This window comes from Podarcis tiliguerta (genome assembly GCF_965153285.1).
Source record: "Podarcis tiliguerta genome assembly, chromosome: 14".
NCBI lineage: Eukaryota > Metazoa > Chordata > Lepidosauria > Squamata > Lacertidae > Podarcis > Podarcis tiliguerta.
Window position 1 is genome coordinate 53,141,054 of NC_139547.1, and position 22,401 is coordinate 53,163,454.

General features: G+C 46.1%; 2 protein-coding genes and 1 long non-coding RNA gene across 11 annotated transcripts in view; 2 read left to right on the top strand and 1 right to left on the bottom strand.

The window, feature by feature from the left end:
• SRL (sarcalumenin) overlaps positions 1 to 6,777 on the top strand; it is a 28,050-nt gene extending 21,273 nt beyond the window's left edge. For all 6 annotated transcript variants that reach the window (XM_083413404.1, XM_083413405.1, XM_083413401.1 and 3 more), the window contains 3 exons: positions 653 to 769; positions 2,304 to 2,537; positions 3,049 to 6,777. In XM_083413404.1, the coding sequence (XP_083269530.1) occupies positions 653 to 769; positions 2,304 to 2,537; positions 3,049 to 3,860 (1,163 nt within the window). In that variant the 3' untranslated portion in view covers positions 3,861 to 6,777. The remainder of the gene's footprint in view (positions 1 to 652; positions 770 to 2,303; positions 2,538 to 3,048) is intronic.
• Positions 1 to 11,198, bottom strand: part of LOC310664561 — a 42,314-nt gene extending 31,116 nt beyond the window's left edge. For all 3 annotated transcript variants that reach the window (XR_014504947.1, XR_014504948.1, XR_014504949.1), the window contains exons 1-2: positions 10,189 to 11,198; positions 8,070 to 8,316 (exon numbers count right to left, since the gene is read on the bottom strand). This is a non-coding gene — a long non-coding RNA (uncharacterized lncRNA). The remainder of the gene's footprint in view (positions 1 to 8,069; positions 8,317 to 10,188) is intronic.
• A 538-nt stretch (positions 11,199 to 11,736) lies between these two features.
• The window catches only part of ADCY9 (adenylate cyclase 9), a 28,463-nt gene continuing 17,798 nt past the window's right edge, over positions 11,737 to 22,401 (top strand). The window contains exons 1-4 of one of the 2 annotated variants that reach the window (XM_083412593.1): positions 11,737 to 13,606; positions 16,592 to 16,764; positions 21,028 to 21,132; positions 22,152 to 22,267. In XM_083412593.1, the coding sequence (XP_083268719.1) occupies positions 11,758 to 13,606; positions 16,592 to 16,764; positions 21,028 to 21,132; positions 22,152 to 22,267 (2,243 nt within the window). In that variant the 5' untranslated portion in view covers positions 11,737 to 11,757. Of the gene's footprint in view, positions 13,607 to 16,591; positions 16,765 to 21,027; positions 21,133 to 22,049; positions 22,268 to 22,401 lie in introns of both variants that reach the window. The other variant, XM_083412592.1, reaches the window with a different exon arrangement.

Consider the following 22,401-nt stretch of genomic DNA (forward strand, 5'->3'; position numbering starts at 1 on the left):
GTGTTTATTTTTCTCCGATGATAACTAATTGTCAGATCAGAAATATGTTAATATTTCTCTATGACGTGATCTCTTTTATATCCCAGAAGCCTCCTGTAATGCTCTCAATGCTACTTAATACAACTGCCCAGAAGGAGTTTATCCTCCAGCATGGCCAAAATATGTGCATAAGAGCAGCATGTGCAGCTTTACATCTCCAGCACATGTAGACCTGATTTAATCTGTCCAGAGTAAGATACCAACTGAAAATGTTCATTTAAAAAATCTTAATGTAAGTGAAGGGCCCTGCCACGGCCACGGCAGGGGCTTGGGCAACCCTGGAGAGGACTCGCATGGCTAAGAGTTCCCATCTGCTTGGACTGCTCCTGCTTTTGGAGACTGTGGAGGGTGATGGCAGGTGAGCAGCTTGTGTGTGCACTGTGATGCCTCACCCTACCCACTCTGTGTAGGTTGTGATGCCTTCATCCCTGGCTTGCACTGACTGCCCCAAGGAATGGCTGTTTAGGCTGGGAAATGTTCCTGTGAGCTTGGGGGCATGGGTCCAGGTAGTTATTTAAGAGGTGACTGGAAAATTTTCAAGGACACACCTGAGCTTTTCCTGCTTAAGGAGGGGGGGAAATCACCCTGTGGTATTATTGCTTTGCCCTTGCAGATGGAGAGATCACTTCCAAGCCGATGGTGCTATTCCTGGGACCATGGAGTGTTGGCAAATCCACCATGATAAACTACCTCCTGGGGCTGGATAACACTCCCTACCAGCTCTACACAGGTAACATCTCTGAAGTCTTAGGCACCTGTATAACCTGCCCCTTTCTGCTAGGGATGGAAGGAGCTGTCTAATTCAGTTCTCTCAGTTTCTAATTTTCTCTATCTTGACTCTAGTTCTCCACATTTTGCAGCAATATGGGAATTTCTTCTTGAAAATTCATCAGCATTTTAGTGCAAATTTCTCCTAATTAACACATTTTATATGCAGTTTTGACAAATGTTCACATTTTTACAAGCCATTTCCCCTGCTCTAATGCATTTTTGTATGTCATTTTCACTAAAGTTGTCTTTGTTAGGCACTTTCTCATATATAACGTGTTCTTATAGACATGATTTGGCTGGAGAGGTGAGTCACAAAACTTGGGTAAGTGCACATTTCAGAGGATAGCTGTGTTTGTTATCATATTGTTTCGTAAAGTGTGAATTTGATAGATTTGGCTTTAAACATCTACTGAATTGAATTTCTCCTCCACCCTACAGCATAGGGGTTGTTGAAATCTCTGTAGCTAGTGTCAGAACAGACCTTTTTGTGGTCAGGGTCCAGCAAAGTGAGCTCCCTGGTGTGCCCAGGCCTCATATGCAGAAAAAAGTCTCTGCCTTGGCCAAGCCAGGTATGAGAGAGAGAGAGAGAGAGAGAGAGAGAGAGAGAGAGAGAGAAGCAGCAGCAGCAGCAGCAACAACAACAACAGTTCCTGCTAGCTGTGCTTCAAGCTCCAGCTTTTCCAGCTCAGCCCCACTGCCTCTCTGGAGTGCACCCTGCTTAGCAGGTCAGGCTAGGCCAGGAGACTCCCCATCGGGCTGGCTTCCCTCCTCAGGTGGTTGCCTGACTGCAAGAACCACAGTTGGCAAGCACAAGGGAACTTGCAATTTTCTGCCTTCCCTGCATGGAGCCAATTAGTTTGAGCAGGAGTGACCTTTCCAGTGTTCTCTCCTCCCCACCTCCTACCACCCTCTGGGGCTTCCTTTCTCTCTGATTCCAATGAGCAAAGCTTTCTATTTAAATGAAATTTCTAAGCAAGATGAAACAAGCTCAGCAGTTTGGGGGTTCCTTTTCTGCATAAGATGCTGAACAACTTGGACCCGGTGGCAAAATGCTTCTAAGCATAGCTCTAGAAACTGCAGCAAAAATGTGGTCTCCAGAGTGGAGTCGGTTGCCTGAGCTGCACTATCTTCCTTTGTGTCAGCAGAATGAGTGGTAGTGTTATAGCTACCTAGGTTTCTGCCAAACAGAGCAGGGAATTGCCCTCTTCCTTGAGTGTGGTAGAAGTTGGGACAATGAATACTGATTTGATAATCAAGAAGCTGTTTGTATTAAACCATCGGGGATGTATTCTGAAGTCACAGTCATCAGCCAGGAGCAAGGGATGAAACCATTTATCTGCTCAGCATAAGCACTGCTAAGAGAGTTTTGGAAGGGACAATAGGATTGTTTTCCTCTGCTGTGAACTCCTTGGGCTTTGAGGGAGCTGAGATTTTAACTGTTTTTTTTGCCAGATATGTGAGTGTGGCCTTTGTTTTGCTTTCTCCTTGAACAGGAGCTGAACCCACCACCTCAGAGTTCACCGTCATCATGCATGGCCCCAAGCTCAAGACCATTGAAGGCATTGTGATGGCTGCGGACAGCACACGCTCTTTCTCACCTCTTGAGAAATTCGGTCAGAACTTTCTGGAGAAGCTGATAGGGATTGAGGTCCCTCATAAGCTCTTGGAAAGGGTTACCTTTGTGGATACGCCGGGGATCATTGAAAACCGGAAACAGCAGGAACGAGGTAAAGCCCTATTATGCCTTAATATTCAGAGGGCCTTGAGGTGTTTTGAGTTTTTGGTCAACCACAAAATTCATATAGCATTGTCAATAGTCAAATGAGATATCAATATTTTTCACGTTTTTAGCATTTGCTGCAATATGTACTGTACATCAGTTCGACTTCACAGTTTGGCCAAGCTTTTGAATTGCATCCCTCCCCTTTTGAACTTTGCTTTCTCCATTGCGCTCTAACTATCCACTCAAGGGATAACAGCAAATAGGATGGGGTTCTTCATGCAGGGCAGCTATACCTGCAGCCTTCCAGATGTTTCTGGACTACAGCTCCCATCATCCCTGACCACTGGTCACCCCAGGTGCTGCGGTTGGTGGGAGCTGGAGCCCAGGAACATCCCTGCCTTAGTGAAGCATGGGTTTCCAAAGATGTATCACTAAGGGTTCTGGGCAATCATTGTCATGTGCCAGATGTCAGAAAGTTCCTGGACTCTAATTTGATGTTCCTCTTCCTCTTACAGGCTACCCTTTCAATGACGTCTGCCAGTGGTTCATTGACAGAGCTGACCTCATCTTTGTAGTTTTTGACCCCACAAAGCTGGATGTGGGGCTAGAGCTGGAGATGCTTTTCCGCCAGCTAAAGGGACGGGAATCTCAGATTAGGATAATTCTGAACAAAGCTGACAGCCTGGCTACACAAGAGCTCATGCGAGTCTACGGAGCCTTGTTCTGGAGCCTGGCTCCACTGATCAACGTCACTGAGCCCCCCAGAGTCTATGTCAGCTCCTTCTGGCCCCTGGATTACGAGCCCGACACCCACAGAGAACTCTTCTTGAAAGAGGAGATTTCACTCCTAGAAGACCTGAACCAAGTGATTGAAAACAGGCTGGAGAACAAGATTGCTTTTATCCGCCAACATGCCATCCGCGTCCGCATCCATGCACTCTTAGTTGATCGCTACTTGCAGACCTACAAGGACAAAATGACCTTCTTCAGCGATGGAGAGCTCGTGTTCAAGGACATTGTGGAGGACCCAGACAAGTTTTACATCTTTAAAACAATCCTGGCCAAGACCAATGTCAGCAAGTTCGACCTCCCTAATCGTGAAGCTTACAAGGACTTCTTTGGGATCAACCCTATCAACTCCTTTAAGCTTCTTGCTCAGCAGTGTTCCTACATGGGAGGCTGTTTCCTGGAGAAGATTGAGAGGGCTATAACCCACGAGCTGCCAGAGCTCTTGGGGAGTATCGGCCTGGGGAAGAAACCCAGCGTCCTCTCCTGCGACACAACTGGCTGTGGCGAGACTCCAAAGAACCGTTACAAGAAACATTAGTAATCTGTTCAGTGTAACCACTCCTGTGTTCCTGTTGGTGAATGAGCTTATGTCTTATCTGTCCAAGAAGCCAAGGTCTGTTAACCCTTTGAGTGCCACACCGGCAAGAGCTAATATGCAATGAGGACTTGGAGTCACTGGCATCAGTGGCAGGGAAGTTGGGTGAGCCTACAGAAGAGAATAAAACACTGTGAATTCCTGATTTTTATTATCTAACCTGTTATTCTAAGTAGGAGGCCATGTATGGAGCTGAAAGTCCAATGGAGGGGCCATTTCTTCTGAGGCAGTCATAGGCCCTTGCATGTACTGAGCAAGCAGGGAGGAGGAAGGAAGGATGAGAGTCCTGAGGGCGAAAAGAGGCTGGTCTCCTGACATCAGGAGAAGCACAGGCATGGCCCTCCCTTGCACGCAACCTGTGTGTAGTTTTTCCAGCTCCCTCTGCTGCACTTGGGATTGAGGACCACAGAATTCATCGCCACATGTATAACCAGCATTCTGCTTGAGACTCACAGCAGGCCACCATCTCTAACTCTTCATCAGCAAGCCCCACTTCAGCTGCATCTGAGCATTCCCCCTGTAGTGCATTCAGTGCCCCTACTGCCCCATAACTGAAAGATTACAGACTGCTGTTCCTCTGGATTCTGCCTGGTCCAAAAGAAGGCAGCTTGCTACTCTCTTGGAAACCTGGTTCAGAAACAGAAATCCTCCAGCACACATCAGAATCCAAGTGGCTCCTGCAGAGGCCATTTGAAGCCTGGCCTTTGGGGAGTCTCGTTTGCAGTGGAGGCTACTTTGTATGTGTGTACATGGACACAGAAACCTGCTGCTACAAGCATAAAATTGTGAGTCCTAGCACTTCACTCGCTAGGACTTGGCATGGTGATGGGGCTGGTATCTGAGACCCAGGATTGCCAGGCATCTCCTGCCCCTTTAATGTCCTCTTGCTGCTACTGCTGCTGCCGCCGCTCTTGCCCTTCCAGGTTTTTCACTGTGGGTTAAAAAATGGCTAGTCTTTGCCTATATTTTCTCTTTTATAGCCTCCCAGTTGTTCATTTGCCTCCCTGCACCTCAACATCAAATTTTTGTGGTTAGCTGCAAATGGTTCTTTCTTAAGTTAGAACAAAGCTCAGCTTTCTTGTATGTGAAATAGGAGAAGCAGTCCTTTAGGTAGCACAGCTGATGGCAGTGCTGAGCGCAAACTGGAAACATGAGGTTAGTGAGTGGTAAGCAGAGATGTCCAGGCCTTACACCCTGATGGTAATACTCTCTGAGTGTGAAGGGGGCCTGCAGCAATTATGACATCCAGCCAGTTATCAGCAGTGAGATAACATGCTGGCATGCCTTATTAATCTTGCAAGGGAGGTTCAAGAAAGGTATAATTAAGCAACCTGAGAAAGACAGAAGTGAAGAAGAAAAGGTGAAGCAGATGAAGGTAGCATGATGGATTGGTTTACTTGCTTTCCCACCAAATAAAGTATTTGAAAATTGAAAGTTTTGAGGAAATGGACAGCAGGTGAAAATGCAGCTCAGCACCAGATAACAGCTAGGGAAAGAGTCAGCGCAAAGCAAAGCCCCCCACCCCACAATATCTTGGAGTTGCTGCTGCTGCTGCAATCTCCTCCTCCATTCTTCTCTTGTATGTTAGCTTCCTATCCTTCTCATATCACCAACTGCTTCCCACCCTGCAGTGCTTTTTCCCAATCAGATGCTCTGTTCTTGTAAATGGTCCTGCATCTGACTCTACAACTGGTGGAACAGAAAAAAAGAAGTGTGCTGCAACTGGCTCCGCAAAGTGAAATTGCCTTGTTCTCTGAGGAAGCAGTGACCCCAACAGATGGGCACCACCGCCTCCATTGCTTTTCCTGTCCTCACATGTTGTGTTTCCCCTCTTCTCCTCTTCTGCCACTTGACTTTCTTGTTTTCATTCATCTTTCTTGCCCCCTTTCCTCTTATGCATCAATATATTACAGGTCATGTCCAATGAGACGAGGTTGTTTTCTGCAAGAAACTTGTTCAGTGTGGGATGCAAGTCTGAAGTGACAAATTGGATGCATTGGCCACCCCCATGGTCTGTAACCCACAGGCACAGGTGTCTTGTCCGCTGGCATGACTTTGAGAGCTGCTGAGGGGCAGCAGGATCTGGGATGACACCAAAACCTAACACAGCAGAAATTGCAATTCAGTGGTAGTGCTGAAAGAAAAGGGAATCAAGGTGTGCAGCTGCCTGCTGCTTGCTGGAATGAGATGCTGGGAGGTGGGGAGAAACGCTGAGCGACAATCTTGCTGACCTGTGCTGAAAGGTGGCGATTCAGCCCAATGCACTGAATAAAACCTCCTGGTCCCTTGGGACTGAAACATCCCAGGGCTCCCCAGTTCCCGCCTTGGCCTCCTTCCCTTCCCCCACCCTCAAATCTACACTCAGGGTCTCTTTTGAGCAGTGCCCACTTCACAATAACATGTTCTGTTGGCACCTGACAATCACATGGTATTTCGAGAACAGTGGAAACTCCAGCACCGAAAACTAAGTAGGTGATTTCTCTGGGGGAATTTTAGCCATTGACAGCATGGCTGAAATAGTTTGGCATCCACCTAAACTGGCACTGTCTGAGGATCAGCCAGAACAGATGGTTCCTAGCATTACCAGTCTGTCTCTTCTCAGTCTTGAGAATATGCAACTTTGTGGGCCACTGATCGGGGGGGGCGGGGGAGCCTGTGGACTTCTCCATTTGGTTAAATTACCAAAACCAAATCAAATCCACCGTTGTGTGCTTCTTTTGAACAGGAATTTGGACAGATACATTTAAAGGAATTACATAGCTGTAATATATTTCCAGTTAGTGGTTCACAATAATAATCTGTATTTGGAGAGACCATGTACATCAGCTGTTCTAATAAATTCTGATCTTTTCCAATCACATTCCTTGATGCTTTGTTTCTGTTGTAGAGAAGACATCGTTGAGCTGGCAGATAAAATAATTTGGGGTCCAGCAAATTGGTGAAAGGATGCTCTCAGATGCACAAACATGGCAAGTTGCTTTATTTACAAAAGATGAGCCAAGACCTGGCTTTGAGGCAACTCTTTACTTAATGATGACATTGCAAGCACTCTTCTCATCAAACTTGCAGGCCTGAACTTTAAAAACCCAAGGAAGGTGCTTTCCTGTTATACTGTACTGCTCTCCCCTGCTTTTTGTCCATTTCAGTACTATCCTATCAGGTCTACCAGAGGATCTGAATTAATCCTTTTGACTCCATTAAGTGGCTGCACCCACCTATTTCCACTATGGTTCTGTCCTTATTTATTTCAGTAATGGGTGACAGTTGTCATAAATTGGGAAAATAATCTCTTAGAAGCACAAATCTCTTATTAACTGTATTTTGTTTCATTAGATTATGATTGTGGTCTGAGTTTTGGTGAGGTTACTGAAAGGGTTTCCCCTCTACAGTGGGGAAGGAGGAAGTCATTAGGGGAGAGACTTCAAGCTGCAATCAGGAAGTGGCTAAACCACAATAGGGCGCTGCAGAGATTCTCTCCTTTCACTCTGAATGGCTCACATGCTCAGCTTAAATGCTGATTCTCTGTTGATGTCAATGATGGGGATTCCCAAAGTGGCCACCACTCTTCCTAATATTTTGAAGGCCTGAATTTAGTGTGCTTTAGGAAACGGAAGGATGACTGCAGAAGGGTCGGATTGGGTTGTTACTCACACCTCCATCATGCTTCATCCTCACAAGTAATTCCATTCTCTGATCCCTTGCAGGATCAGACTCGCTGCCAGCAAAACTAGCTCAGCCCCTCATGAGTTTATGTGCAAAACCACCATGATCCTGGTATACTGTGAACTGCATGAAAATGTTTCCAGATAATTAGAAATTGCATAACATGTTCATTTTCTACATTTTATACCTCTTATACAAATCCAAGCAGCTTATATAAAAACAATAAAAATACAACATTCAATACAGTTTTATAAAAATCAGATAAAACCAAAATGCAAATGCAAATTTGCAGTTTACGAAAATATACCATTTGTATATTACACACTGATAAAAGTGAACAGTACAGACGTTTCCCCACTTATGCGAGGGTTACGTTTCCGGGTACCGCACGTATACATGATATCACATATAGTAGGGAACACCATCTAAAAAGCCTTCTAAACCTCTGGAAACCTTTGCAAAATCCTTTAAAAAACCAGAAACACTTACCAGACTGGCATGAATTGTGGCAATGGTGGCTCTTAGTCTTCCTCGTCACTGGAGGGTGATGTGGAATCAACAACAAGGGCAGGGAGACTAGTGCCCCGAAGAGGCTGGCTGTGTGTCAGATTCACTTGCTGTTGCTTGTATCTTTTGGGGCCGTTTTCGCGTCTTTTTGCAATTTAAATTGATTTATTTCCCGGCGTCACACGTATACACAGTCGTGCAAGCTGAATGCACGTAAGTGGGGAGACACCTGTATACAAAACAAAAAAATTAGAAAGTTAAGAGCCAGGGTTAATGAAAGCTTGCATAAACTTTTAAGATGCATTTAGAGGTCATTACTCTCTCTACCACACTAATACCTGACAGAGAACGTTCCAAAGGATGGGTACTATCACCAAGAAAGCCTGCTTGCAAATTGTCACACACAACATTTTATTCTAGAACCACTGGAGATTGAATACTTGTTTTCAGTCCTTACATAATCTAGATCTATTGCATATATATTTTGCCCCTGAAAAGTGCTTATTGAGAAACTGGTGATGAAATAATAATATTGAATATTCAATACATTCTTTGGTTAGGTATGCATGTATTAATGAGTGTCTGGGCATGTGTAGAGTTTATAGTGGCATGGAAGCATATTGAGGGCAACTGTGTCAATAAGTGTTCTAATTTCAAAGGTAATTCTTCTCCCCACGTAAGAATGCAACCTGAAGAGTCACTTTGTAAAAAAAGATGAAATTATCAGAAGAGTTTGTCAGGGAAGCCCCCAAATTTATGATCACATTTTAGAAATTCTCAAGGTTTGTTTTCTCCCCCCATTTTCTGATATAAAAATGCAGTTTCAATGCTGAGGTAAGACTGCAGAGTAGCACCAGTGAGAGGATGTACTGAAGCCTGGTAGGGAAGCAGTTTATAAATAAATATAGTAAATAGCTTGCTGGCTGCAGCAGATTGATTTTTTTTAATTGCCAGGACCAAAACCCAACTCTTTCTCCATCACCATATGCATGTTTGCTTCAGAGAAAGTCCTAATGAATAAACCCCCCTGCACAGGATGTAGGCCTCGGCAAGGATAGGCGTGCTGCCTGTTGATTTCCCACTCTACATAGGATCGGGATGTGAGGATGTGAGGGAAAGGAGGAGAAACGAGAAGAACACTCTGTGACAGCATCAGAGGACTCTGTGTGGGAGCCAAAGATGGCAAGCGGGAGGCAGGAAGAGATAACAGAACGGAGGGCAGATACATGCAAAGGCAACTGTGTCAGCTGCAGCTAATGAGGGCGCGTAAGGGGAGAGAGGGCGGCAGCGAGATCAGGCGCAACCCCCCCCCCTGCAGCTGCGGCTGCTGCGCGCCAAGCCTTTAATTGCACTCTGACTCAGGCCGCGCATCATAGCTGTGCCACAATGGAACCACCGGCTGGCTTCTTCCCTGCTGAATAATTTACCCTTTCTACGGCAGCAATTAATTAGCTCTAATGAGAGAGGAGCAGGTCCAGGGAAAAGATATTAAGAGCAGCAAGGTATTTTGTGCAGCCTGGTGTGGGGATCTGGGCTGAGCAGGCAGCACACACTTGTGGCTCCTCAGGCGGCTCCTGGCAGCAAAAGGCCATCCCAAGGGGAAGCAAAACGCATCCAAAGTGGTGGGTGCCATGGAGGACCACAGATCTGTGGCCCAGGAGCCCCCTTGGGGAAACGACGGCGCAAAGCCAATCTCTTTGCACGGTGGCATTTGGAGTTGTGGCGGTGGCTTTGGGGCTCATCCTCCCGTCTTCTCAGCAACGAAGAACCATAGCTGTCAACTTTCCCCTTTTCTTGCGAGGAATCCTATTCAGAATAAGGGAATTTCCCTTTAAAAAAGGGAAACGTTGGCAGCTATGCGAAGAACCCAAGTTCTGCAGGGCGAACCAGAGCCAGGTGGTCCTGCAGGATGAGGCCAAGACCTTCGCTGCCTGAGGCGCAACAAAAGAGATCCCTTCCAGATCGAGGCTGCCCATTATTGCGGCACTCAAGGCAGAAAATCAGGCAAGTGGAAATAAAATCACAGTAACACTGCATTGTTAAGCTAAAGGTGATGGAGTCTCCTTTATTGGAGGTTTTTCAGCAAAGGTTGAGTGCCCACCTGGCAGGGATGGTTTCGCTGCGACCCCTGCATGGCATTGGCATTGGTTGGACTAGATGAACCTCTGGAGTCCTTTCAATGGAATAACTAATGATTTGCACCTTTTCCTGCCTCGTGAAAAACCAGCCGCCACGTTCCTTTACTTTGCCGCAGGGCTGGCCTTGGTAACCTGCCTGCTGCTGCAGAGTTCAATGGCTGCAATTCTGGAGACAATAAATGCGGTGGGAATATGGAGAAGAGAAGCTGGGAGCTACTCTGGGGTGACCAGCTCCCTAAAACGGAGAGCGGCATTCCCCAAAAGTCACTGAGAGGCTTTCACTAGTTCTTCCCTCACATGTCACTTCTCAGTCTTCCCTCAGCAGTTTCTCAAAATGGCGCCTGTCGCCGATATTTGGGTTGGAAGGAATCAGCTGTTTGTTGAAAAAGAAACAATGAATTGGCTTAAAAAACCTTTTACTGGAGAATATTGATTCAGCCATCTAACCATTCAGAAACTCTGAAGCAAGATGGGAAGAAGCTGTTGGGTGTCTTTATCACCTGGGGCACTCGGTCTCTGCCCAGCGGCCATTTCGTTTTTGGCCCAACTCTTCCCGACTCGCCAGCTTCGCTCGGGTTTCTCATGCCACGGATGCGATCTGCCCTCACACTCTTCAGTGCTGCAGCTGAGCTGGGTTTTCTTTCCAACGTCTTTGGACGGTGCTCTTGGGAGTCAAAGAGTGAGGCGTTACATTTCGCAAAAAGATAAATTGGGAGCATTACGGGTGCAGATCCGTGTGGGAACCCTTTGCAAAATTCGCCCTGGGTGTAAATAACTCGCTGACTAATCGTTGCTCAATTGAGCTGTATAGAAATTGCTTGGAGAAGTTTTGGTGGAAATGACAGGCTAACAAATGCTTTTTAAAAACAAAAAAGTTCCTGCTATATCAGGGAGAGACGGGGTCTTCGTGAGGGTGGCCCCCTGGCCTTTCTCCCGCCACCCAATTTTTCCTCACGAGAAGCCGCAGGGGGAGGGGACGAAAGGCGGGAAACTTGGCCGCACAAGAGAAGCCTGCGCCTGCGCGCCATGTCGCGGGCGCTTGCGCAGTGGGCAGCGCGGCTTCTCCTGGTCGCGGATTCTTCTTCTTCTTCTTCGCCGCCGCGCGCGCCCGCGAGTCCCCGCCCCCTCGGCTTCCCCGCCTCCCTCCCGCCCGAGCGCGCCTGCGCCGCGCGCCTCAGTGACAGCCGCCTCCGCCCTCGCCCGATTGCTGCTGCTGCTTCTTGTGGCGGCTCCTCTTCTTCTTCTTCTTCTTCTTCCCGAGGGCGGGCGAGCCGGCGCCGCGGCCTGCGAGGCGCTTCCACCAGGGAGGCGGGCGATGCGGCCGCGCGGCCCGCCGTGAGGGAGGCGCGGCCCTGGCGCAGCGCCATGCGGCGGGGCCCGGAGCGGCCTGGCGGGAGCCCCAGCAGCGCGGTCCTCGGCGGCACCCAGAACCCCGGCAGCGGAGGCGGCGCGGGCGGCGGAGGAGGAGGCGGAGGCGGAGGCGGCCCGCGCTGAGAGCCGCTGCCTAGGGCGAAGGGCGCGCTCGGAGGGCCATGGCCTCGTCGTCGGCGTCGCCGCCCTCGGGCTCCTCGGCGCACCAGCACCTCCTGCAGCAGCAGCCTCAGCCTCAGCGGCGCCGGCGGAGCACCGAGGTGAGCTGCGACTCGAGCGGCGGCAGCGGCGGCGGGGGCAGCGTCACGGTGAGGATCTGCGCCCGGAGCCCCCCGGGGGGGGCGGCCAAGGCCAGCATCTCCTCCTCCAGCGGCAGCAGCTCGGGAGACGCGGCGGCAGCGGCGGCCAGGAGGGCCCAGGCGGCGGCGGGCGGCGGCGGGAGAGGCGGCCGGGGCAAGAAGCGGAGAGACAAGGGCGGCGGCGGCGGCGGGGCCTTCGGTCTGGGCCTGGGCCTGGGGCTGGGCCTGGGCTCCCGGCGGCGCTCGACGCGGCTCCCGCAGCTCTTCGAGCGCGCCTCGGCGCAGTGGTGGAACCCCACGTTCGACTCGAGCAACCTGGAGGAGGCCTGCCGGGAGCGCTGCTTCCCGCAGACGCGGCGCCGCTTCCGCTACGCGCTCTCGTACCTGGGCGCGGCGGGGCTGCTGTGGGGCGTCTACTTCGCGCTGCGGCTGGGGCCCCCCGGCGGAGGGCAACGGCGGCGGCGGCTGCAGGCCCCCTTCGTGGCGCCCGCGCTGGCCTTCCTGGCCGCCTGCCTGGCCTTCTTCGCCTTCACCTTCACGCGCGCCTACGGGCGCCACCCGGCGCGCACCTCGCTGGCCCTCGTGCTGCTCGTCTTCGCCGTCACGCTGGCGCCGCAGCTGCAGGCGCTGGGGCCCTCGGGCGAGTGGGGGGCTCCCTCGGGGCCCTGCCTGTCGCAGGTGGGCAGCTTCTCCATGTGCATCGAGGTGCTGCTGCTGCTCTACACCGTCATGCACCTGCCCCTCTACCTGAGCTTCCTGCTGGGCCTCTCCTACTCGGTCCTCTTCGAGACCTTCGGCTACTACTTCCGCGAGGAGAGCTGCTTCTCGCCCTTTGGGGAGCGCCTCCTGGCCTGGGACCTGCTCAGCAAAGCCCTGCTGCACGTCTGCATCCACGCCACCGGCATCCACCTCTTCATCATGTCCGAAGTGCGGTCCAGAAGCACCTTCCTGAAGGTGGGCCAGTCCATCATGCACGGCAAAGACCTGGAGGTGGAGAAGGCCCTCAAGGAGAGGATGATCCACTCCGTCATGCCCAGGATCATTGCCGACGACCTGATGAAGCAGGGGGACGACGAGAGCGAGAACTCCGTGAAGCGCCACTCCACCTCCAGCCCCAAAAACAAAAAGAAAAAGCCTTCTATACAGAAAAACCCCATCATATTCCGCCCTTTTAAAATGCAGCAGATAGAACAAGTCAGTATTTTGTTTGCGGATATTGTGGGCTTCACAAAGATGAGTGCCAACAAATCTGCGCATGCTCTGGTGGGACTCTTGAACGATCTCTTTGGTCGCTTTGACCGCCTGTGCGAGGACACAAAATGTGAGAAGATAAGCACTTTGGGGGACTGTTACTACTGCGTGGCAGGGTGCCCTGAGCCCCGGGAGGACCACGCTTATTGCTGCATCGAGATGGGGCTGGGCATGATTAAAGCCATTGAGCAGTTTTGTCAGGAAAAGAAAGAGATGGTGAACATGAGGGTTGGTGTTCACACTGGGACCGTCCTGTGTGGCATCCTGGGGATGAGAAGGTTCAAGTTCGATGTGTGGTCCAATGACGTCAACTTGGCCAACCTTATGGAGCAACTGGGCGTGGCAGGAAAGGTCCATATTTCAGAAGCTACTGCAAAATACTTAGATGACCGCTATGAAATGGAGGATGGGAAGGTGACTGAGCGTGTTGGTCAGAGTGTGGTTGTAGACCAGCTTAAAGGTATATATATATACATGTGTGTGTCTAAAATGAACTGGTATACTTCAATACTTTCCTCCCACAGCTCCTTATGCTTGTTGTGCTGACATGGGCAAGTCTGGACACATCAAGTACAACATCTGAGATTCAGAGTTTTAGTTTTGAGGTTGTCCTTGCTGATTCTTCAAGGAATGAAAGATAAGGTATTTGATGTCATATGCTTGGCGGTTGCAATGCTTTCTGATTTTAGAACTGATTATTTTAAAGGGCACTTTTAATGTATTTTAATCGTCTGCCAGATATTTTATAGTTCATATAGTTTTTATAGTTCACAGTGGTGCCCCGCAAGACGAATGCCTCGCAAGACGGAAAACCCGCAAGACGAAAGGGTTTTCCGTCTGCAGAGGCACTTCGCAAGACGAATTTCCCTATGGGCTTGCTTCGCAAGATGAAAAATGACGAAAAATTTTGAATTTTTTTTTCGCTCCAAAACCCCTTTTCCTGAAGCGCTAAGCTGCTAAAAGCATTTTAGCAGCAAAACCGCTAATCCCCCAAGCCTTAAAAAGCCGTTTTTAGCCCTTAAATTGTCAATAGCGCTAATCCGCCAATGAGCTTGCTTCGCAAGACGAAAAAACCGCAAGACGAAAAGACCCGCAGAACGGATTCTTTTCGTCTTGCGAGGCACCACTGTACTTTCATATAGTCTGTACTTTGGTTATTGGGTTTCAAGTGATTCATAGGCTTCTAGAAAAAAATACGACGTTCAGGAAAAAACTTTGTCTTCATGCTGAGGAGCAGACTGCAGACACCTCGTATTAAGGCAGATTTGCTTTTTGCTTTCTCCAGAAAAATACCGCTGTTTGGTGAATTGTAATGGTTAGAACTTGAGTTATAAAGCACTAACCTGTTTTGTTGAAGCTACAAATAGATTTGAGGCACCCAGTTACAAATCTGTTCTTTAGAGAACTTGTGGCAGTTTGACAGATACTTTAGGGAAAAGGCATATATTTTAATGAATTTCAAGTAGAAGTCAGAACTGAAAAGAATATGTGTTAGATGCTCCTCCGAAAACAGTCTAATAATGTTTTGTTTCAGGTACTTTGTACTGTATTTATGAGTCTGAAGAACAGATGAAAGAGCTGAATGTGATCCAAAATGAAGTATTTGATACTGTTTTAATTAATAGTCAGTTTTAGAAACCGTAGGCAAGAGCAGAGTGCACTGGAAGGGAGTCAGCTAAGTGTGAGTAACAGATGGGGCGTGGAGCATAAAATGACATAAAATATGCAAAGCTAAAGCTTCCTCAAGACAGCTTGGAAAATGTCTCCATCTTTCCTCCTCTTGAGTTTTCTTAGCATGGTGAAATTTAAAAGGCAGAAAGTTGAAATGTAGTAATGAACTCAGCCTGCCTTCCTTGACAGCAGATGAAGGGTACCAGTAATTGTTATCTGTATAAATTGTTTTGAATTTCAAACTGTCATTTGACCTCGACCAAGTCAGCTGCTGTTAGGGCAGCCTGCTTTTTGAAGAAGGTCTGTTCTGTTTATTCTGTAGCTCCCAGAAGTGTACAAGATATTCTGCACCCTAGGACACCAAGGCTAATTTATCTTTGTTTATTATATATCTATTTCTTTATAACATTTATAGTCTGTGTTTCCAGTACAGAATACTCCTAGGTCAGTAGTTGCAAATACAGTCTTAACAATTTAATAGTAAAATCGCGCTCTCTCTCTCTCTTTAAAGAAAAAGGGTTTCTGGCTCTTCCCGATGTGGTAGAAAGCCTTTGATGGGAATGACTACCACAAAGCACCTACTTGCTGTTCTAGCAGTACACTTAAGCATTTAACAAAGATAAGACATAATTAGAAGATTTTCTTATGTCTATCCTGCAGAGGAGCATTGTGCTGTGTAAAGAGAAGCCTTTGTTTTCTGCAGCGACACACTTAACACTGAATGGATGTTTAACTTGCATACACTGGATAAATTCAGTTAAAACCCTGATTTTATGGGTAGTTCTAAATTGGGTTAAGCTTTGTATAGTGTTATATTGAAAATATAATAAACATATGCAGGTAATTAATGTGGTTATGCCACTCTCATGGCTTTTATTTAGATTCAGCTCAGTTTAGTGAAAGAGGGATTAAAATATGCAGGAATGAGCTTTGAATACTGTTAGTATACTAGATGTATTAGATGCAGGAGTCTTTGTTGCTGCAGTTAACTATCATAGCTTCCCCTCTGGAAAATGAATTCAACGGGACTTCTGTTTAAGATGTGCATAGGGTTGCAGCCTTGGAATTTTTAAGGGGTCTTACCTTGAGTGGTGGTGGGTCAGCTTTGTGTCCTGAAGGACTTCTGTGTGTACACAGGCCATTCTGCTTACTGCTAAATGTTTTTGACACCATGTTTGCTGTAGGAAGATAATCTGCAGGCCATTAGGCTGTACCTCATTGCTAAACTGGTGGGGAGGGGGGCAGAGTCCTGCTAGCATTCAGCTAGACGAGAAAAGTCTTACAATTATTCAGATGCTGCAGTGCAGTAGTCCTTGGTGCAGGATTCCCACTCTTCATCACATGTAAAGTGTGTGTGTGTGTTGTTTTTTTTAAGCAAACGTTCACACTTGCCAAAGAAATCAAGTGCTACTGCGTGGGACAGAAATGCCTACAGTATTCAAAAATTGTAAAATACTGCGGCCCTGTATTGTATAAGCCTATTCTTGCCTTTCTTTTTATTGTGAGGGATTAGGAAGGCAGGAAAAGGGAAACAAAAGTCTGTTAAGAGCAGTTTATGAAATGTCTTTTTGTTGCCAAAGGATGGGCCTGACTCTTCCCAAGAGGAGAAGTGAGCCACGGGAACAGCCGGCTCGCTGGCAGTAGTAGCTGGCTGCTGTGGTTTGCCTAGTCATAGTGGAGTGCCCATTTGAGAGAGGGGTTCGGCAAACAAGTGGGGAGGAGGGATAGTAGCGGAAGGATGGTTTCAGCTCTGTTAACTGTAATTTTCCTGTAGGTTTGAAAACATACCTGATTTCTGGTTTGAAAGTGAAGGAGCCCCTCTGCAGCTGCTCACAGATGCTGCTTCCAGGTCTAGAAGCAGGAGACAGAAGCAAGTTACAGGGAACCTCGTCAGCAGAGAATGTTGGCAACTTAGCAAAAGGTTTCAGACAGTTGGAAAAAAACAAGGTTTGTCAAATGTATTCTTCAAACTTCTAAGGGTTTTTAATCAGAAACTTGTTTGAGAAGCTTTCATTGGGGACATTAAATAGCCACTTGGGTGGTTGGAGTAGAACTAGGAACATGCATCACTGAATCCTTGAAGAAGGAGAAACAGAAAGATTTCATTCTTCATTTTATTGCTTATGAAGCCCTAAAATGAGAGAGGAACCATACTGGGTGATAATAGTTAAAGTGGAGGGTTGGCTGCGAGAGACCCGCTTCAATTTCCCATTCTGCCATGAAGCTCCCCAGGTGGACAGTTCTCCATATCTCAGTGCAACCTCCCTCACCAGTGTTAGTGCGGAAACGCTGCTTTGAGTTCCTTGGAGCAGGTGGCAAATGGAACAGGGGGCGGCAGGGAACTCTTGTTCTCGGGTCCTGATCCTTAAGTATGATTTGTGGCTTCTGATCCCCAAATGTATGTGGGAAGAGACACTTCTTAGCTGTGCACAATTTGGTGTGCTCTTCCAAGCATTTGTTCCTAGTGCAATATTTGTTCCAGCTAACCAGTCACTTTTCAGGGTTGCTTTTCTGATATCTGCATGGGAAAAATAACTGATTGAAATTTTTGTGTGTGTGTTGCTTACAAAGTAAAGCAGGTGACAGAGCAGAAACCTTTTGGTTTTGTTTTAACGTAAAAGCATTCTTTAGCTTAAATGCTGTGATGGTAGAGAAACAAGAGTCCATTGATTCTAATGCCTGCCTTAATCATACCATGTAAACTTCCTCATAAAATTGTCAATAAATGTATCAAAAGCTTGAAAAGGAAGGGAGGACTCTGCCTCAAGGAGCTTATGAGGAGGAGGAGGGGATGTCTGTTTCATTAAGCCAAAGCACATGCAAACTGAACTGAAGCGTTGTGTAAGGAACAAACTATATATTATTAATAATTTGCAATATATATTAACATTTTTAATATTAAAAATACTGTATACTGGAGATTGGGTTCCCCGCCCCTATTCTGTTAACTACCCTGGCACTCTTTGGAGAGAAAGGGTGGGATATAAGTTTTTTTATTTGATAACTAAAAACAATTGTGTGTTGGCAGGAGCTGATGGGAGTTGTAATATAAACATCTGGGGCTGCACCTTGCTGGTTAAGGGTGTTCCAGAGCCATTTTGAGTGCAGTCAGGAGCCCTGAGAGGCTTAGGTACAAATCCCATATTCTTTGCTCTGTAGATACTTGGTTCATCTTGGCCCGTCTAAGCCTTCACAGGGTGGTGGGAGGGGTGAATAAATGAGATGTAAGGTTGTTATCAGCCTTGAGTTTGAGATGGAGGTAGGATGGACATGCCGTCGGTATCAACTGATGCATTTGTAGTTTGTAATTCATAGCAAGTCTGTTAAATATTTTCCTCATCCCTTTAGGCTATGGTTCTTTATGTGATTGTGTGTTTTCAGTTAAAAAAAAGGATATGATTATTTTCATCTGCAACTGCAGATGAAATATTAAGGATTATGACAGCATCGCTGTCCTTCAAATTTATAATGAATCTTGAATAAGGTGTTTCAGTATAGCCCTGGAGTGTCAGAGACAGCTGCACACCATATAGAGCTTCACCCTATATCTATGTCACATTAATGGAGTGCTTCCTGGGGGTCATAATCCTCAGGAATTTAAAACATTCATAGAATTGTAGTGTTGGAAGGGATCCCAAAGGTCATCTATTCCAACCCCCTGCAATGCTGGAATCTCAATATATATGTTATTACCATTAAACTTATTTCCAGCAGTTGGATTGTGCTAAAAAAAGGTTTCAATTAGTGGAAGTCAAATTATCAACACAGGGAAAGTGTTTTTAATGGTTGATCTCTCAGAAATCAGCTTTTACTTCCAAATCTTATGTATTGAAATTCAAAGACAAATTATTTCTGTGCGGCAAAGGGTTGCTACAAAATACATCACTTTAAGTGCCAAGCCCCGACTTGGTAAAGGAAAACCCCACAATTGTGCAAAACAGGTGGGGTGGGGGAGCCATGCTTGTTGCATTATTATGAGGCTTTTCAGCTTTTGAATGCTGTAGCCTGTGTATACATGAGCCACAGGACAGGCTTTGGGTAGCAGGGGAAGGGACTGGAAAAGAGAAATCTAATACTTGATTTTAGGACAGTCACCTATCAGAAATTTGGAGTGGGTTGATAACCCTTCCACAAAGGCAACATTGATGGTCTGGAAGAAACAGAAGTTCAAGATCATACGAATAAGGACTTGTCTACACGAATAGAAAACCTGTATCAGTAAAGAGGATTGCCACTCCACATTAACTGGGTCCATTTGCACCAACTGCATTATTTTATAGCAAACCAAGTTGTTAGAGAAACTGGTATAAGGGACCTCACTCATTTGAAGCATCTGGTTTTGGAGAATGAGGATTCAACACGAGGCTTTGTCTCCGAAATGTGTACTTTATTGTAAGTGACCTCCTTGGCTCTTTCTATTTATGGGACCAGCACGGGTGGCCGGGCCTGGTGAACTTTTAATTCCTTACCCCTACGGTTATGATTTGTGGGTTCCCACTTAATTTTATTTTGATTTTAAATGTGATTTGAATTGTATTTTAAACTAATTGTTTGATTTTGTGTTTTTAATGTATTATATATTTGGTGTTAGCTGCCCTGAGCCCGATCTTGGCTGGGGAGGTCAGGGTATAAATAAATGTTGTTATTATTATTATTATATGAAAAATTAATTTGGCTCATTGAAGGACTAACAGGAAGAATGGCATAGGGCAATCTATGCCTCTGAAGTCAACTTCTGCAATAGTCGGTGTCCTCATTGAAATACATCACCACTGTAGGAGGTACCAGGGGTGGGTTTGAATTGTTGGAGGGGTTGGGAACTAAGAGGCTCATTCATACCTGTCTGTTGGGAGTGTCTGAAGGTTGCCCCTTATTGAACCATTGTTTTCAAAGAGGTTGGTGTTGGCGCAAAGCAAAATGTAGCACTCCTGACAGGCGATACATTTAAATATTTGTGGGGGTGGGGAATGAAGTTGTAATGCACAAATTTTTACTTTCATTTATGTAAATAGCTGCACAGATCAAAAGTGCAGGAAAATGACAGATGAACTAGCATTTGAAATATAGTTCCGCAGACTCTGGAACTTTGCCCTGGCAGAGAAATTAACATTTAACATAAAAGTGGCCAAAGTCAAGGTTAAATCAATGAATTATTATGTTACCATTTTCAGAGTACATCAGTGTGCAGGCAGGCATTAGATATGTCAAATGCAATTCTTAAACTCTGTGATAAACTCAGTTGCCTTACCCAGAAATGAAATATTGGAGACTGGGCAATAATTGGCCATAATGTTTGGGTCCAGCTTTTTTTTTAAAGAAGCTGTATAATAACTGCTGCTTTAAGGGTTTGAAGGAAGTATGACAGTATGCCATGCAACAAACATTTGGGGCCTTTCCAAATCAACTTGTTGATACACCAGAACCAATTTGACACTCCGGTCGATTGAGGTTTTATATTATAAAATGCGAAATAACTTCATCACTTGAGAGTCCATTCCTTTACTGGTTTTGAGGTTTTATGCTTCTCTGATATTTTATATGGGAGTGATGGGAGTTGTAGTCCAGCCATATCTGGAGGGCCACTGGTTTCCTGCCCCTGCTATAAACCATTGCAGCCATTGTGTGTGTGTGTGTTGTGCTTTTCTGAACAAGTTCACCTTGTGAGGAAGGGGCTCTTGATACTGTGTGTCAACTGAGATCTTTCTCCTGGTCCCTTCTGGTGAGCTGGAAGGCGGGATATAAAAATAAGATAAATGATGAATTAGAGCTGCTTCTCTATCTTTTATGGACTATGTTTTCAGCTTTAACATTCTGTATCTGTGGCCGTGAGAACTAGAATCTTTTTTCTTTTCTTTTTTAAGATGGCATTTCCATTATTCCAAACAGATTATCTAATTACAAGTGCATTCACTGTATTTTTGTTTAATTATAGGTAGGCTTCCATTAAGTGGTTATAGCTTTTCTCATATGTGATACTACTTTCCTTTACGCTCAGGTGATTTTAATTCTATTCCCAAATATTCAAGGAAGGAAAAAGGACAACTAAGTGTGCTGTGCAACCTGTTGGCAACATCCCATGGACTGCATTTGAGAAACCTTTTGCCAAGAATCCTGAAATTTATACAGATTGGACATGCTAAGATTTGCAATGGCAGTGCTATTTAAAAGAGACACATTAATCTTGCAGTGTTTTTCTCTTTTGCCTTCCAGACATGCCCTTCATGTAATACCACATTGGCATCTGCTTCTGCTGCAAGTGTAGAGGAAGGAGCTATCCAAAATGGGGGCCAGGATGAACATAAAAACAGCACAAAGGTAACACTAATTTATCAGCTTGCATTCTTCTCTAGCTCCCCTGCCCCATTCATGTGGTAAGTCCAAGATTTGGAATCTCACTTAGGGTAGTCTCAAGAGAAAACTGACTTAACCACTGATGTACAGAATTCCATTCTCAGAACTGATCTGTATACTTCCAGAAGTTGCGCTTGGGTGCTTCAGACTGATCATTTTGAACTATTAACTATTAGTGATGTAACACATTAGAGCCAGCAACAAAGTTCCATGACTAGCCTTATGTAGCTTCCTCCTATCCATGTTTGTAGAAGACTAAAATTTAAAAAAAACAACAACCAGTGCTGGCCCAGGTATCAGATAAAAGGTGGCATAGGAATTCAATAAGTAAATTGTAAAATAATGTTTGATCATGCCACTGATTTTGTGTGGAGCCAGTGTGCCTTAATTGGATAAGAGACCAATACATCTTGTAATCAGATCCCCGTGAACATCACTAGCTAGTTTGGGGGGGGGGGAGGTGTAGGTTGCACAGTGCTGTGAAAATCTTTGATAGGATTACATAAGTTTTATTGAAATTAATGAAGATGGCTAAGTTAGGTCCATAAATTTCAGTAGCTCTACGATGCATAAAATTTAGTTGAATACCATCCCTTCTGTTTCAGACAAGGGGTGTTTTGACTTGCAAAACAACAAATAATGTGCATAAAAATAATTTGCACTGTAAAAATATCCTGAAATTTTCTTCTGTCTTAATTGTTTGGTTCTGTTTACAAACCTGAAAATTGTTGAAAAAAGAAAGCTTGCAGGCTTTCTCACTCCAAATTATAAACTGTTTGAGCTGAGGCAGTTTTTCTGCCAAAATTTCTTGAGGATGAACAATAGAATGGCACGATCACTCTGTCTCTTTGTGCTTTTGCCCCTCCTTTGATCTGAATCAGGGCCCTGGAGGATGCAGTCCCAAGTCCCAGAATGGTCTTCTAAGTCCTCCACAAGAGGAGAAGCTGAGCAACAGCCAAACATCCCTTTATGAAATGTTGCAGGAGAAAGGAAGATGGGTTGGCGTGAGCTTGGACCAGTCGCCACTTCTGCCACTGCGCTTCAAAAACATCAGGGAGAAAACGGACGCACACTTTGTTGACGTGATAAAAGAAGACAGGTGAGAAGGATGGATGTGGTGGGGGGAATCCCAGCTTCACATACACACTGGTGGGGTCTGAACTAGCAGCAACTGAACAGGAAAGGGGTATTGATCTCATGGTGGATAGCTCAGTGGAAATACGGACCCAGTGC